General features: G+C 34.4%; 1 protein-coding gene across 1 annotated transcript in view; it reads left to right on the top strand.

The window, feature by feature from the left end:
• The window catches only part of LOC110022215 (BEACH domain-containing protein B), a 196,248-nt gene that overhangs the window by 117,343 nt on the left and 63,752 nt on the right, over positions 1-15,153 (top strand). The window contains 3 exon segments of the mRNA XM_020721041.1: positions 9,940-10,095; positions 10,213-10,254; positions 10,333-10,677. Of these exon segments, the coding sequence (XP_020576700.1) occupies positions 9,940-10,095; positions 10,213-10,254; positions 10,333-10,677 (543 nt within the window).

Genomic DNA, 15,153 nt, shown 5'->3' on the forward strand with positions numbered 1-15,153 from the left:
ATATATGCTATATTTTAATCTTAGAGTCTATAAATATGCAACATTAGTCTCTAGATTTTTTAATGAGTTCTGAAATAATCCTTTTTTTAAAAAGTAAGGGACTATTTTAGCCTATATTAGAGTAGTCTTGGGACCTAAATGACTTTTTATATATTCTAGGACTAAATATCAATTTGTAAATAGTTAGGGGATTAGGTATAAAAAATTATATATATGATGAAAAGCCCCTTGCGAAGCCTTTTTTTAACCACAAAAAGATTATCTTTGTTATCTGTGATACGTTGAAAGATAAATTGGAAAATGGTTTCCTTTTCTTCTTTGGATATAAAACTAAGTCTAATTTATTGAAGGCTTTACAATCTTTTGATAATTTTCTCTGTATTGTTAAATCTGGATTTTGCTCTTTTCCTGGAGAAGAAACTTTTACTTCAAAAATCATTTTGGTGCCTTTGGTATTTCTTCTTTTTGTGGATAGCATCTTGGTCTAGAACACATTACAATGTAGTCACCTTTATTATATTTTTAAAGCTGAAGCATTGTATTTAAAGATTCTTTATAATTATTGACTATAAATTTGATTTGCTTATTAACATCATCATGAATGTTTGTGATATGCGAAAGGTGATGTAGCAAAGAACATTCTTGCAAGGGATCAATTCTACATGCTTTTTAGGGTTTAGGGCCAAGAGACAACTTTGGGTTGTGGAGCCAAACATCCTTTTGAATTGATATATAATTTTGAACTGAAGTGTGTTTACAACTTGTTTCTAAGGATCTTTCCGAGACATGTTAGATGCTCTGCATTAATATTTCAGCAAAAAAATAAAAAAGGACAATTTGCTGACAAACAATTTGAATGTTCGGTTCATAACATATATAGAAGAATTTTGCACATTAAGTATATTGAACGACATGGCAATCCATTCATGTAACCCATTTGTAATCATAAATGTTTTCTTCCATTCTTTATTAGCGCAAATATGAAATTGATAATTCTTGTTACATGGATCAAATTTAGAGAAGATTGTATTATTTGATAGCATGCTAATTATATCATCTAATTGAGAGTAGAAAAGTGTATTTTATTGTGACTTTTGATGTGATAAAAAACTATGATAATAGTTAGGATTAATATATCAGTTAATATATCGGCAAAAAAATGACAATTTGTTGGCAAATAATTTGAATGTTCGATTCATAACACATGTAGAAGTGCTTTGCACATTAGGTATATTGAACGACATGGCAATCCATTCATGTAGCCCATTTGTAATCATAAATGTTTTCTTTCATTCTTTATTAGTGCAAATATGAAACTGATAGTACTTGTTACACATTAATTTTAGATAAGATTGTATTATTTGATAGCATGCTAGTTATATCATCTAATTGAGAGTAGAAAAGTGACATTTATATATCACCAAAAAGATGACAATTTCTTGACAAACAATTTGAATGTTTGATTCATAACATACGTATATGTGCTTTGCAAATTAGGTATATTGAACGATATGGCAATCCATTCATGTAGTCCATTTGTAATCTTAAAGGTTTTCTTCCATTCCTTATTAGCACAAATATGAAATTGATAGTACTTGTTACACAAAGCGATTTTAAAGAAGATTGTATAATTTGATAGCATGCTAGTTATATCATCTAAATTGAGAATAGAAAAGTGATATTTTGTAGTGATTTTTGATACAATAAAAAACTATGATTAGAGTTAGCACGGAAGGGAATTGCATCTATAAATATTGAAGCCTTAGGGAACACCACAAAAAAAAAATTAAATTAGTACATATGAATTAATTTTGTTTCTTGCTAGGAACAACTATCATGGAGGCAAATTTTGATTTAAAACAATTAATGATAATAGTTGAAGAATGTTCAAGCGATTTTTATTGAATTTGAAATGACATGATTGAGTAATAAGAGAAAAGATTTGATGCCCATCAAGAAAAAAAATGGTGTCAAATGTAACTTTAATTTATTAAAGATATGACTGATGGAGAGGCAATCATGTTTTTGATCACACTAGCATAACATAAAAAAGGTCGATAGAAACTTCTTATGGTGATGCTCTCAAATAATATTCACTAATGTATATAATCTAGTTTTGATGAATTAATTGAAAATCTCTAATAAAGGAGGAAATTTAGAAAGTGCGTGGTCTTATTCGAAAAAACCACTTGTGAAGCGGGGCACCCTAGAGATAAAACTGGATTGTGTCTCCCCATGAGTGCGTGATAATTGCCTCGTCTGTACTAGAGCGCGACATCTCCCGCTTGACCTGGACGGGGCGTCTCTCCCTCAGGATGGGTTTTAACAGTTCAAATGCGTAGTCGGAGGTTCCTTACATGGAATTATCGCCTCTTATGTGGAGTGGTGTCCACTCTTATTTACCCTAAGTTTATCTAGGTTGTTGTGGTGTTTTAGGTCAATTTTTATTGTGTTTCTGTCAATATAGTCGTCTGAGTCCCCCGTTTCCATTTCTAGGGCCTTATCAAAGGGTGAGTTGCGCTCCTGCTGTATCTCATTCCAAGATGTTGATTAGCTTCCAAGGGTTGAGTGGTGTTCTAGCTGTATCTCACTTTCGAGGTGGTGTTTTTCCTTAACTGTGCTTCCCACACATCCTTTTCCCTATTGCCCTCGCCATTCTTACTACAGACCATTGGGACCAGTCCAATTATTGTTTCCCCATTCCACCATCCTTCTCCTCCGTAATATCGCCACTCCTCTTTCCCAGTCGTATCCCTAGCTGCCGACATTTCGCCTTCTTACCCTACGACCGATCCTTCTCTACTGTAGCCCAACTTTACCTTTCTTCCTCCCCTACAACAGCTCGTCCACCCCTTTTCTCTTCACCTGTCGTAGCCTCCCTATTGCCGCAACCCTACTGCCCCATCAACCACTTGCTAACTGTTTTTCAGTCATCCTATCCATCCCTACCTACGACTCCTACCTTAAACCACAACCACACCACCCCCAACCTAAGCCATAGTTGGTCTTTGTGTCGTTTCTTTTGTTTTTTTCTAGTTTTGAGTGTGTTAATTGTAATTCCTATTTGATTTAATTAATAAAATTTGCATTTCCCATTGTATTTAGGTTAACTCCGATATCGTCTTAAGTTCAAATTTGCAATTTTTGTCAAAATGATGTGGATTATTATGTGTTGATATTATTTTTTGGATCAAGTGATATCTAGATATGATGGATCTATGATATAAATGAATTAAAATGTAGAAAAGGAGAGACTTTGTGTTAGTGGTTCGTTTTAATGGTGGTCCTCATGACTATGATGCAGGAGAATAAATTGGTGATTTAGAGAAATTTGGTAAAGTTTTTATTCGACTTGGGTTTAAGGATCTATGTTGGGTGTTGAAGGAGTAGTTAAAACCAATTTGATTATGGTTGGAATGAGAAAATCAGGGTGGATGCTTTGGTAAAATAAGAAGGGGAAAAATTAAGGGTGAGTTTGAGACAGTTGTGGCTGTCTAAAATCTCAGTTCAAAATTTATGGAAAATCTGTTGTTTAAAAGTTAGAGCTCTGGAAACAGTTGTTCTGTTTGAAAAATTAAGTTTTGAAAATATTATCTGTGATTAAATGTCTGAAATAACCATCTGCTCGTATTATATAGAGTTCATATTTTTTATAAAGATTTGTAATTCTCATATTTAACTATATTCTATTAAACAAGTTGAAATCCATCTCAAAGATAAATTGTAGAATTAAGAGAAATATTGTTATTTGGCCTTACAAATACAAATTCATTATCAAAGATGAATATTTTTTGTTATTACAAGCAGCATAAACTATGCATTAGAAAATCTTTATCAAACCTGAAAAATAATTCCCAACACTCAATGATACATAAATCACATTAGCAATAATTTATAAGTCGGACAAACTAAAATAGAGCTACTAGTTGTATTTAAGAATCTCGCAGTAGATGGAGCTTTAAGGATTATTTGATAAACTTTTTATTGCTTTCTAGATGATTTGAAAAGGATAAATGAGCAAATTGATAATCAATTTTAAAAAGCATTAGTTTAAACAATAATTTTTTTTTTGGAGAAAGCTCGTAAGGCAAGATATTGATCATAGCAGGATTCATAGCTCAAAGAATTCATTAGTCAATAAACAATGTATAAGTAACAATCGAATGAATTTGGCTTCTGTCCCATCACTTCTAAAGATTATTTTAATTTAACATGAATGATATAGTAATTACGAATGCATATGAAATATTGGATTAAGAAGATCCAAACTTTGTAGCCGTACAAATATTGAAGTTGCAAGCGATGGAGAGAAATAAGGCATCGAGCGGCTCTGCAGTAGAGAGAACTTGGGCGCCAACTCTCTCACTCCATTCATCTAGGGATCAACCCGATAGTAACCTTCCGTTCTGCTCGAACTCCAAAGGTTAAGGGAACAGACTTGAGGCTCTCGGTAAATCAGGCAAAAACAAAACAAAATGCGGGATGCATAGCGGCTTTTGTGGCCGTGATATTTGAATAAAACAAAGTTCTCGAAGAATGGAGGTTGACCCAACCGTGAGTGTCAAACATGTGAAATTACGACTTGGTTCAGAATACAATCCAAAATGCCAAAAAAAAATGCAGCCTAAGTCTTAGAAAATAATTAGAGAGTTTAGGCATATACAAGAAAGTCAATAGATGAACCATCTATGGTTGTAGATTGCGAAGGAATTATATTGGAAAATGGGTTTATGAAAGAAAAAGTTTCTGCAATTGACAGATGCTAAATAAATTTAACACTTAGGGTCTATTTGAGATAGCTTTCTGCCTATTTTGCTTTTCAAACCACCACCATATTTTTTTTTTGAGAACTAATTTCTTCCTTTTTTTTAGAAATTTGTGGTAAAAAACTGTTTTTTTCAACCTGAGGTATTAAAGTACAGTGACTGCTAGAAAGTTACGGTCTTATTTTTGCAAATGAAATAAATTTGTAATTGTCGTCGCATTTTTTTGAAAAACCATTTCTTCTATAGCAGATTCACATTTGATTCTCCAAACATCTACAACTACCCCAAATAGATCCTTAATTTTCCACTTCATAGAAATGAGTAGAGGTTGAAAATTCATATAATGCATGTAGTTGGGTGAAAGGGAATGATGATAATGATAGATTAATAATTGAAGTCATTGGGATAAGGTAAATAATATTGATTTATTTGTGTGGAAGTAATTTTCATATTATGGGTTTATTTGGCGCGACAGGACGACTGTGGTGTGGTTTCAAATTGCAAATTCGTTTGTTTCGAAAAGGTGGCGCGACAGCGTCTTTGACGATGTGCTTGTAGATGCAGGCCACGAATTAGTACCCCATGCTATATGTGTTTTTTATGTTATTTTTCTCCGCCTTGCCACCGCGCCTCTGCCCAGCTCGTTCGCATATCTTCCTTAGCTGCTTCGCTTCTTTACCTCTCTCGAGTCTCTGTTGCTACTTTCGCATCTCTGCTCTAAGGCCATCTCCTTTCTCCCATTCGTGATGTGAGAGGTGTTCTTTTATCGCTCTTCCATAGTATCTTCGATCATTTATCTTTGCAGTTTGAGGTTGATTTGGAATGTATTGCTTTCTTTATGCAATTTGTGGTTTTGCTCTATCGTGAAATCAATATTCTACTAGAGTGAAAATGAGATTTTGGATTTTGGTTTTCTCTGCCATTTTATTTGTTGTTTGTGCTCTTTGCTCTACTTGCTTTGTGGTTTTAGGATTTTTTTTTGTGACTTGCTTTTTTCAATTTGTGGCCTCTAGAATAAATGAATTTGAGATTTGTGGGCTCTGGAATGGCTGAAATTGGATTTTGTGGCCTCTGGAATGAATGAACTTGGAATGTGTTTATCTTTGTGGATTCTGGAGGGTGCGATGCCATTTCTGATTTATGGCAGTTGAATATGCTCCATTTCTTATTTTGGTTGGTCTTGGTGGGTTGCCCTCTTTCTCGGATGATATGTTTTGATGCAAAACCAAAAGAAAAAAAAAGGATGGTTTTTAGCTTTGAGAAATTGATGGAGTGGAGGTAGTGAATTGGGCTTGGGGTTATGAGATTTTGTTCAATAGTGTTTTGTGGATGTTTTTGGAAGAAATGGGATAACATTTTACCGAGTGGAATGTGGGTGTGGATGTAATTGAGTGCTCTCAAGTTTGAGGTCTATGAAGGCCTTGGAATGCTATGGAGGTGACGAGAATGTGTTAGAATGCTTCAAAGATTCCCAGAGAAGTTTTGTGTGGTAGTGTGTACACAGGATTGGTGATGGTGGTGTGGTTATGGTGTGGTGGTGGTGGTTTGTTGGTGCGGTAGATGGGAGTGGTGGCATGTTTGTTTGGAGGTGGTGGTTTGTTTGTGTTGATGATATGGTGGTGGCGTGTGTACATGTAAGTGGTGTGGTGGTGGTATGTTGATGGTGTGGTGGTGGTGGTATGTTGATTGTGATTGTGTGGTGGTGGTGGTGTTTTTGTGTTGATGATATGGTGGTGGTGTGTGTACATTGGAGTGGTGATGGTTGTATGTTGATGGTGTGGTCTTAGTGTAGTGTTGGTGGTGTGTTGGGTTGGAGGTGGTGGCGTGTTGGGTTGATGATATGGTGGTGGTGTGTCGATTTGATGATATGTTGGTGGTGTGTCGATTTGATGATATGGTGGTGGCGTTGTGCTGGATTGGACGTGGTGGTGTGTTTGGGTTGGAGGTGGTGTGTTTGTGTTGATGATGGTGGTGTGTGTTGGTGAAGTGTTAATAGATTTCAAATGTTTCTTTTATGTTACATTTTCGAGTCTTGAAATTTTAAATCAGACTTTATGTTTTTATGAGATAACTTTATATTATGTGCCACACATTTATGTTGTTTGATTCTTTTTATTTTAATAGTCATCATGGTAAAGACAAAAGAAATCCCTTTGTCGATCATGTAGGATAAAAATGCAACAACAACAACAACAAGCCTTTATCCCACTAAGTGCTAAGTGGGGTCGGCTACAAAGTGGGGTCGGCTACATGAATCCTTTTTCTCATTTGCGTTCTATTGAGTGTCATATTTTCATTCAATTCTAAATTAAGTTCATTTTTTATACAATTTTCCCAAGTATTTCTATGTCTACCTCTGTCTTTCTTAACATAAGTCGAATTTAAAACATCTACTCTCCTAACCAAATCATCAGATGGTTGATGTTTAATGTAATCATACCATCTAAGGCGACTCTCTCTAATTTTGTCCGCCACTGGAGCTACAACAAACGTATCACAAATATATTCATTTCGCATTTGGTCTCTAAGTGTAAAGTCACTCATCCACCTAAGTATTCTCATCCCGACAACACTTAACCTAGTTTTATGCTTCTCTTTTAAAGGCCAACATTCAGTGTGATAGAGCGTTGCAGGTCTCACCACCATCTTATAAAACTTTCTTTTCAGTCTAAACAGTACTTTTCTATCACACAATAATCCGGAATCATTCCTCCACTTCAGCCAACCAACTTGATTTCCACTAATAACATCCCCATTTATATCACCATCACTTTGAACAATATGCCCATATTTTTTCTTGAATAATATGTTAGCAATAACAAAATCATATGCTAAAGCAAAATCAACTATGAATCTACCTTCTTCATTAATCTGTCCAAAACTGTAGTTACTATGAATATTTTTAAAATCTTCTACCACTGTACCGACATGCCCATTTATATCTCCTATAAAAATTCTTTCTTCGAGAGATATCATCTATATTAATTTTTCTAAGTTATTTCAAAATTTTTCTTTAGAATCTATATCTAAACCTATTTGAGGAGCATAAATACTTAAAATATTAAAAATTTTAGTATTGACAACAATCTTAAGGGCTATAATTTTATCTAATTTTATTAATTTTTGTAAGATTATCTTGTAAACGCTTATCTATAATTGCACCTACTCCATTTCTAGTGTGAATCCTCCCTCAATACCAAAGTTTAAAACCTAGGATATCATTCTCCATAGTCTTTTCTCCAACCCATTTAGTTTCTTGAATACATAAAATATTTATCTTTCTATGAGTCATAATATCAATTAGTTTCATTAATTTATGGGTGACAATATCTATATTCCAAGATCTTATTCTTATATTAGTTTCATGGACTAAATTTTTTAACTGTATCCGTCTGCAATGTGGGAATTCTTGCTTATTTGACACTCCTGGGCACCGGTATATCGACCATTGCACACTTTTCACTGCATTGAGAGTATACAACGCGTTGCTTCCAGAGATAGTTTAACATTTATACAATGATCAAAACGATTCATGACATGATTTTTCAATAAATTTTACGCTTGTTGGCAACTGCATAACACACCCTTCACTTTCACATCCGGGACTTGGGATCCAATAATGACAGTGTTTTATGGACTAGTTTCTTTTTTTTGCGTCATGAAGGATAAAGATGTGAAGCTAATATTTTGCGATCTTTATCTTAAAGATATGAAATTGGGAAACAAGCCAACCACCTACTTTAACAAGTAAGACTGACTAATTATAATTAAAAATTTTGAGGAATGCACAAGAAGAGAATATGATAGAATACAATTAAAAAATCAGTGGAATCAGTTGAAAAAGGGACTGAAAAATATGGAAAGAGTTAAAACGGAGATCCATAAGCTTGAGTTGGGATCTAGTAAATCCAACCATCGATGCGTCAGAAGAATGTTGGGCCAAGAGATTGTAGGTGATAATTTAGGAAACGTTCAGTTCTTAATATTTTTTTCAATTACATCAATATGTCATCCGTTAATTTGTAGGTCATGCCAAATGCCAAAAAATTTAAATTAAGCAGCATTGAACCCAAGCTTGAAGTAAAGTTGAATTGTATGTTTGGTGAAGTCGTGGTCACAAGTGATCTTGTATGAGCCCCAAGCGAGAGAGAGTTTGTTGGCATGGTTGAGCATGTAGATGCCGAGCAAATTGCTAACTCTAATGAAGACCCCACATCTAATCTTAATGAAGTTGAATCTACTAGTCGATCCAAGCGTCTTATTGTTGAGAAAAAGAAAAAAGATGGTGCAATTTTCATAAGAAACTAAATTTCATAGTTGGTTGCTTCATGCGCTAATGACCCCAGTACATCACAAGCAAATTCTATTTAGCAAGTGATGCGAATTTAGAAAGCAACTTCAGAAATTTACGACTTGTCATTTTACTTGTTCTCTATGAAGTTACTTGACAGTAATCTCGAGATGTGGAGAGTTTCATTGGAGGAGGGATTTTCTCGTCACATTAATTGCCTGAATTTTAAAAACCAATATTATGATCTTATTAATTGTTGTTTTAATAACTTTATTTAAAATTTTGATTGTTGTGTTACTATTTGGTGATGTCTAAGTTTCTATTATATAATATTCAAACTGGATATCTGTTTTCATGTATGAAGTGAGCAATCAAGATTGGTTCTGTTATAAACAACCCAATATTATAAGACAAAATATCATTTATTCATAAACAGCTGCAGCACAACTGCTGCAAAACTGTACAAAACAAACAAACACAGTTTCTCGATAATAATTTCTGTGTAGCAGCTTCCTGACACAATGGCTGTGTAATAACTTTTTAATAAGCTGTAGCTGCCTCAAACAGACCCTATATCTGAAAGAGTTAAAAGCATTCCATTCTTGCTACTTGTGTAGCATTGCCTATGTATATCCAAGCCCCTGATTCTTTAGAAAACCTCATTTCTTACATACTATGCTCGTTGATTGGATTTCGTTGACATACCATAATTAGCTGATTACTTTCTTTGTTTTTTGCCATCCGAAGCAGTTCATGATTATTTATTGCACCTATCTTCAAAGTGTTACTTTTTATCTTTTACTTTCTTGTTAGAGTGCTCTGTCAAACTTTACATTCTCTTGGATTTTGTTTTTTCTGTTGAATGCCATTTTCTAAATGCAGGCTGATTTTAGAGCACTGGTTGGTATGGGTTATCAAACCTTACAGAGTCTCTTGCTCGACTTTTGCAAGTGGCAACCAAGTGAACGACTTCTGAATGCTCTTCTTGATATGCTTGTTGATGGAAAATTTGACATGCAGGAAAATGCAGTCATAAAGGTGTTTGTCTTTTTGATGCTTGACAAGATCGCTCTGCTTATAAAATATAGAGAGGAGTAGATTTGTTACCTCTAACATGTTTTCTTTTTGAACATTCTATTTTTTTTTTTTTTACAGAATGATGATGTGATTCTGCTTTTCTTTAATGTCCTACAAAAGGTTTGTATGTCCTATTTTATGTTGTATTTCTTTCTTGAGTTTTTTTGTTTCTAACTATTGATATGTTCTCGGTGGCAGAGCAGCATTTCACTGCAGCATTTTGGACTAGATGTCTTCCAGAATTTGTTGAACGATTCAATCACCAACCAAACTTCATGCTTTAGAGCAGGAGTTCTTACTTTTCTTCTTGATTGGTTTGCCATAGGAGAAAATTACAATTTGATATTGAAAATTGCTCAGCTAATTCAAGTGATTGGTGGGCATAGCATATCTGGGAAGGACATCAGGAGGATTTTTGCTCTTCTACGTGATAAAAAGATTGGATCTAGACATAATAGCAGCTCATTGCTTTTGACGAGTATTCTATTCATGCTCAAGAAAAAAGGACCTGAGGCCTTCTTTGAATTCAACGGAAATCAATCTGTATGTTCTATATGTGACAGTACTTTTATAGTTGGATCTATTTTACTTCATTATCATCTTTAACATTTTCAATCAATTGGATTTTAATGGAGAAAAATAGTGTCTGAAAACTTATTAAATGGCTTCAGGATGCCAATCGGACATGATATAGTCCATTATAATCTTGTTCATGCATGATCAATTTCTTTTCGTTCGTACTTTCATCCTCTATGCTCATTTAAATGATGTAGTAATAATATTGTGCTTGATATGCTAGTCCTGTTTTTTTTTTCAAGTACACATAATTTTTATAGTTCTTTTTTTTTTAATGTTGTTATATCAAATGTAATCTTATGCTAGGTACATCATGTCTGCTACCATAATTTTTGTCCATATCCATCCATCATGAAGCCTTGCCTTATCTTTTAGCCCTTCATTCTTGAGCATGTATTGATAAGTGCACTTGGATTGATGACTTAGGTTTTTTAAACACATTTTGAGTCTCAGCCTTTTGAATTTCGTTCCTTTATCTCTTATTCCTATGTGCTATTTGTGGATTAAAGCCTTTTTGAGTTAGCCTACTTGTATAATAATTAATAATGTTATCCCTATTTTTGCTATTTCTTCTTTAATTCACTACATTTATGCTATCTGATAATCTTATCGAGCCCTTCGTTTTGCGTGATTAGACTATGTAAGGCCATTTCTACTACATGATTTTATTGGCGCTCCCTACAATCCTTCCAGTATTATATTTTCACTTTATAATTTCTCTTTTTACAACACATCCATGCATCTTATTGATTATCGTTTCTTCCATAATCGGTTATTAGTGATTTTCTTTTTTTTTCCTAACGATTTGATTTCTGTAAGATTTTTGTTCCCATTGTTTCTTTTTAATTTACCTTTATAATAATTTTTAAGATGAGATAGTATTAGGTTGTATCATGTTAAATTGGTAGAAATCTTATTGATGTAGAAATATAAAGTGGTGGGTCCGCCTCTCCAATAAGCTTAAGTTTTTGGGTTGAAGAATTCGCTACTCTTTTTATTTCAAACCTAACTTTGAGACCCCTTTGGTTAATAATTCTTAACAAATTGTAACAAGGCTAGTTTAGATGAGATTGGTAGTCATTTGGTTTTGCCCCCAATGGGACTCAGGTGCTTTGGTCCTTATTAAGGTTCAGAAGTAGTTGACTCCCTTGTTTCCGGAATGTGGTTGAGTGAGCTTTTGATGCATTTCACTTTATGATATTAAAAAAAGGAACTATAGTGATGAATGATGGCTGATGTGGGGAACTTTCACATTGATGGAGTTACCAATGAATATGAGGGTAATGAAATATGTGAAATTTTTTTTGTTGTGTAAATACTTTGTACTGGTATCTTCATTTTTTTCTATAATAGATCTCTTATATAATAGACTGGTGATTTTATCTATTTGAAGGCTTTGTTTAAAATAACTTCTATTTAGTGTTGAATCTTCTCCTTTATTGTTCTTTAACTGAGGCAGTAATAATATGCACATTACAGATAATATTTGACTTGCATTTTGTATGCAAATCTCATTCGTTTGAGTGAAACCTTCTTTAATACCCGTTTGCATTACAAATCAGAACAGCTGAGTTTGCTAAGGTAAGAATTCCAATTTTTTGGTATTCAATCTTGTTGGCATGCTTGATAGAGCACACATTTTTGGGATGAGAGTACAATAGGCAGCAAGGTTGATAAGGGAAATGAGCTGGTGTTACTTGCACTAGTGAGGTAGTAATAGAGGGTTGATGATAGCAGAAATGGTGGGAAACATTGGTTTGTTTGGGGCTATTTTTTCATTGTTTTTGTTTTTTGGATTGTTGTCATATTTTTGTTTGACATCTGCTTTCCTATTGCTTATCAAAAGCCTCATGGTGAAACATCCTTTTCCGATCATACTGCTGAAATGTGATAGCTATGAAGAAGTTGCTGCCAAACTCTTTTAAGTAAAAACGTTATAATACTCGAATATGTTTAAAAAAAATCTTTCTTTACAATAGTTATACAACTAAGTTTACAAATAGCTGGAATCTCCCCAAATGAATTCTAAGATGGAAGGGAGTATTGGAAAATATTAAACTAATTGTTGTGAAGCAATATCAAGGTAATTAGTGAATTAAGAAGGGTGAAAGAGTAGTACTGATGGAAAGGGAAGTGATAGTGGGTTGGGAGAGAGGAATGTGGAGGTTCGAGGAGTCGATATGCTCAATAGGCTTAGGGATGTTTTGATGATGTCATATGAATTAATAATTTTGTTGGTGTCATTATGAAATTCTAGTGCTATCCCCTCATTTCTTTTACATAATATGCAATGTGTTTCATGTTTCTTTGAGATACATTGGGCTATGATAAATAAAACTTGTGCCTGACAAATGAATTTCTTGTTTCTTAAATTTCTCAAGTTTCTACAATGAGGGTTATTTAGAGCCTTGTGATGTAGGACTTGTTGGGTGTTATTCTCTTGTAAATTTAATTTTAGATATGACAACTCGTGCAACAATCTCATAAACTTTGCTTGGCTTTCGCTTATCCTTAAACAATTTTGCACTACATTTGATGAAGATTGAAAATGATAGGAAATTAATACGGTCGGCAAATTTAATTGCCTTCTATTAGAATATAACAACTAGAAATTTTTGATAAGAAAGTGATGCAAATGTTTTGAAATTTACACACATTTTAATTAGATTGTGCTTGTTTAATTAAAGTCAACCTCTCTTCAAACCAAAACATACAAGTTGAAAAAAGAATGCATTAGAAGAAAAAGAGTTTATCAAAAAGCAAGTTTCTCCGAAAAGCAAGTTTCTCCCCTTGTAAGGAGCTAAGCTATTTTGGAGCATTGATCCTAGGATAAGATTTTAGAGCATGTTGAATTTATTGTAGGGTTGGCAATCCAGATGACATACTACAAATCAGAACAAACGCACCGTCTCAGGTAGTATCTCCTTATCATTGCCTGCTAGCATCACCAAGGCTAGTTGCTCAGGCACCTTTCTCATAGCCTATAGGAATGCAACACGATGCACGATAGCTTCTATCTTCGTTTGAGTACTTGTCATTGTTGACTTATTTAATGACATAAGTATGCTTCCCGCCCTTATTAAATGTGTAGGTGTTGTGGTCTGTATGAAGTGTAGTCTCGTCATATTTCCACAATTGGCTTAATACAATATGACATAGTCATAACATCACACCAAACTTGTTATTGTAGCTTATTTCTAGTTGAAACTTTCACTTGGCATCTCTGGTTGACACAATTCATTTCTCTTCTGCAATCAAATCAGTGAATATGACTGGAAATGCTTCTAAGTAGTGCTACTTAATTTGTCCATCATTTACGTAGAGATCAAATTTTCGTAACTGCCTCAATTTATAATGAAACTTCACACTTTCCTCTTCACAATCCAACTGGCATGGAATATGTTATGCCCGAGCCATTGTTAATTCCTCTTTAAACTTGATTTGGTTGAACCACAAGCGTCTCACCATTATTTTCTTATAGTTTGTACTCTCTGATCTCATCCTCTGTTATTTTCTTATAGTTTGTACTCTCTGATCTCATCCACTCTCTGATCTCATCCTCTGGGCTTCACTTTTTGCCTCTTCCATTGCACCATGTTCGATAAAAAAAGTTGCCTTCTTATTCAAGCAGTTGGATGCAACATGTCCATGTCCAAGACAGTTGAAACATTTCTTGGTTGAAAATATTTTGGGAGTGTTGGTGTGGCCAGTCTTCTTTTCCTTTTGTGTTGGCTTTATTTTGCGAGGGGTAGGCTTGATGTGGCGACTCGTTTTAATTTGAAGGAGACGAAAGGAAGAACCGAAGGAGAGACGGAAAACAGATAGAAGAGGAAATGAAAAAATGAGGAAGACGAAATGAAAAGTCAGGGAAAACGAACAAAGGGAATAAAAAGTGAGGGGGCGAAAGTTAGGGAGGTAAGTTCACCTTATGAATTGATACGAGAGGCAAATAACTTACCAGGAGAGCCAAAGTCACGTGCGGGAGACGACATCGAGCTTCGAGTGGCTAGTGTGCCAGCACAAAAGAAGCTGTGAGGAGGAAACATGAGAAATAAGAGGTTGGCCAACCCTAATTTCAGCATGATAAATCATCTTCACCATGGGGTGGAGCTCGAGTGTAGTTTGCGACCTGATTTGTAGGCCGAAGGACGTCACGCCCTTATCGAGAGGAAGAATGGAGAAGAATAGCGGAAAGCTTGTGCGAAAGAGTCGAACAGATTCTCACAAAAGGGCTCTTCGCGTGGTGGTCGGCTTGACCGAGCCTTGCTGCTCAGTTCGAGTGATCTAGGGCACGACAGAAGGGAGTAAGGTAATATACTTAATAATTTGAGTTTTTATAATTAGTTACAAAAAAATTACATTGATTTAATTTCAATCTTATTGTGTAAAGATAATCAGCAATATAATAATAATAATAATAATAACAAATAATTTATATATATA

This window comes from Phalaenopsis equestris, unplaced genomic scaffold (assembly GCF_001263595.1).
Source record: "Phalaenopsis equestris unplaced genomic scaffold, ASM126359v1 Scaffold000174, whole genome shotgun sequence".
NCBI lineage: Eukaryota > Viridiplantae > Streptophyta > Magnoliopsida > Asparagales > Orchidaceae > Phalaenopsis > Phalaenopsis equestris.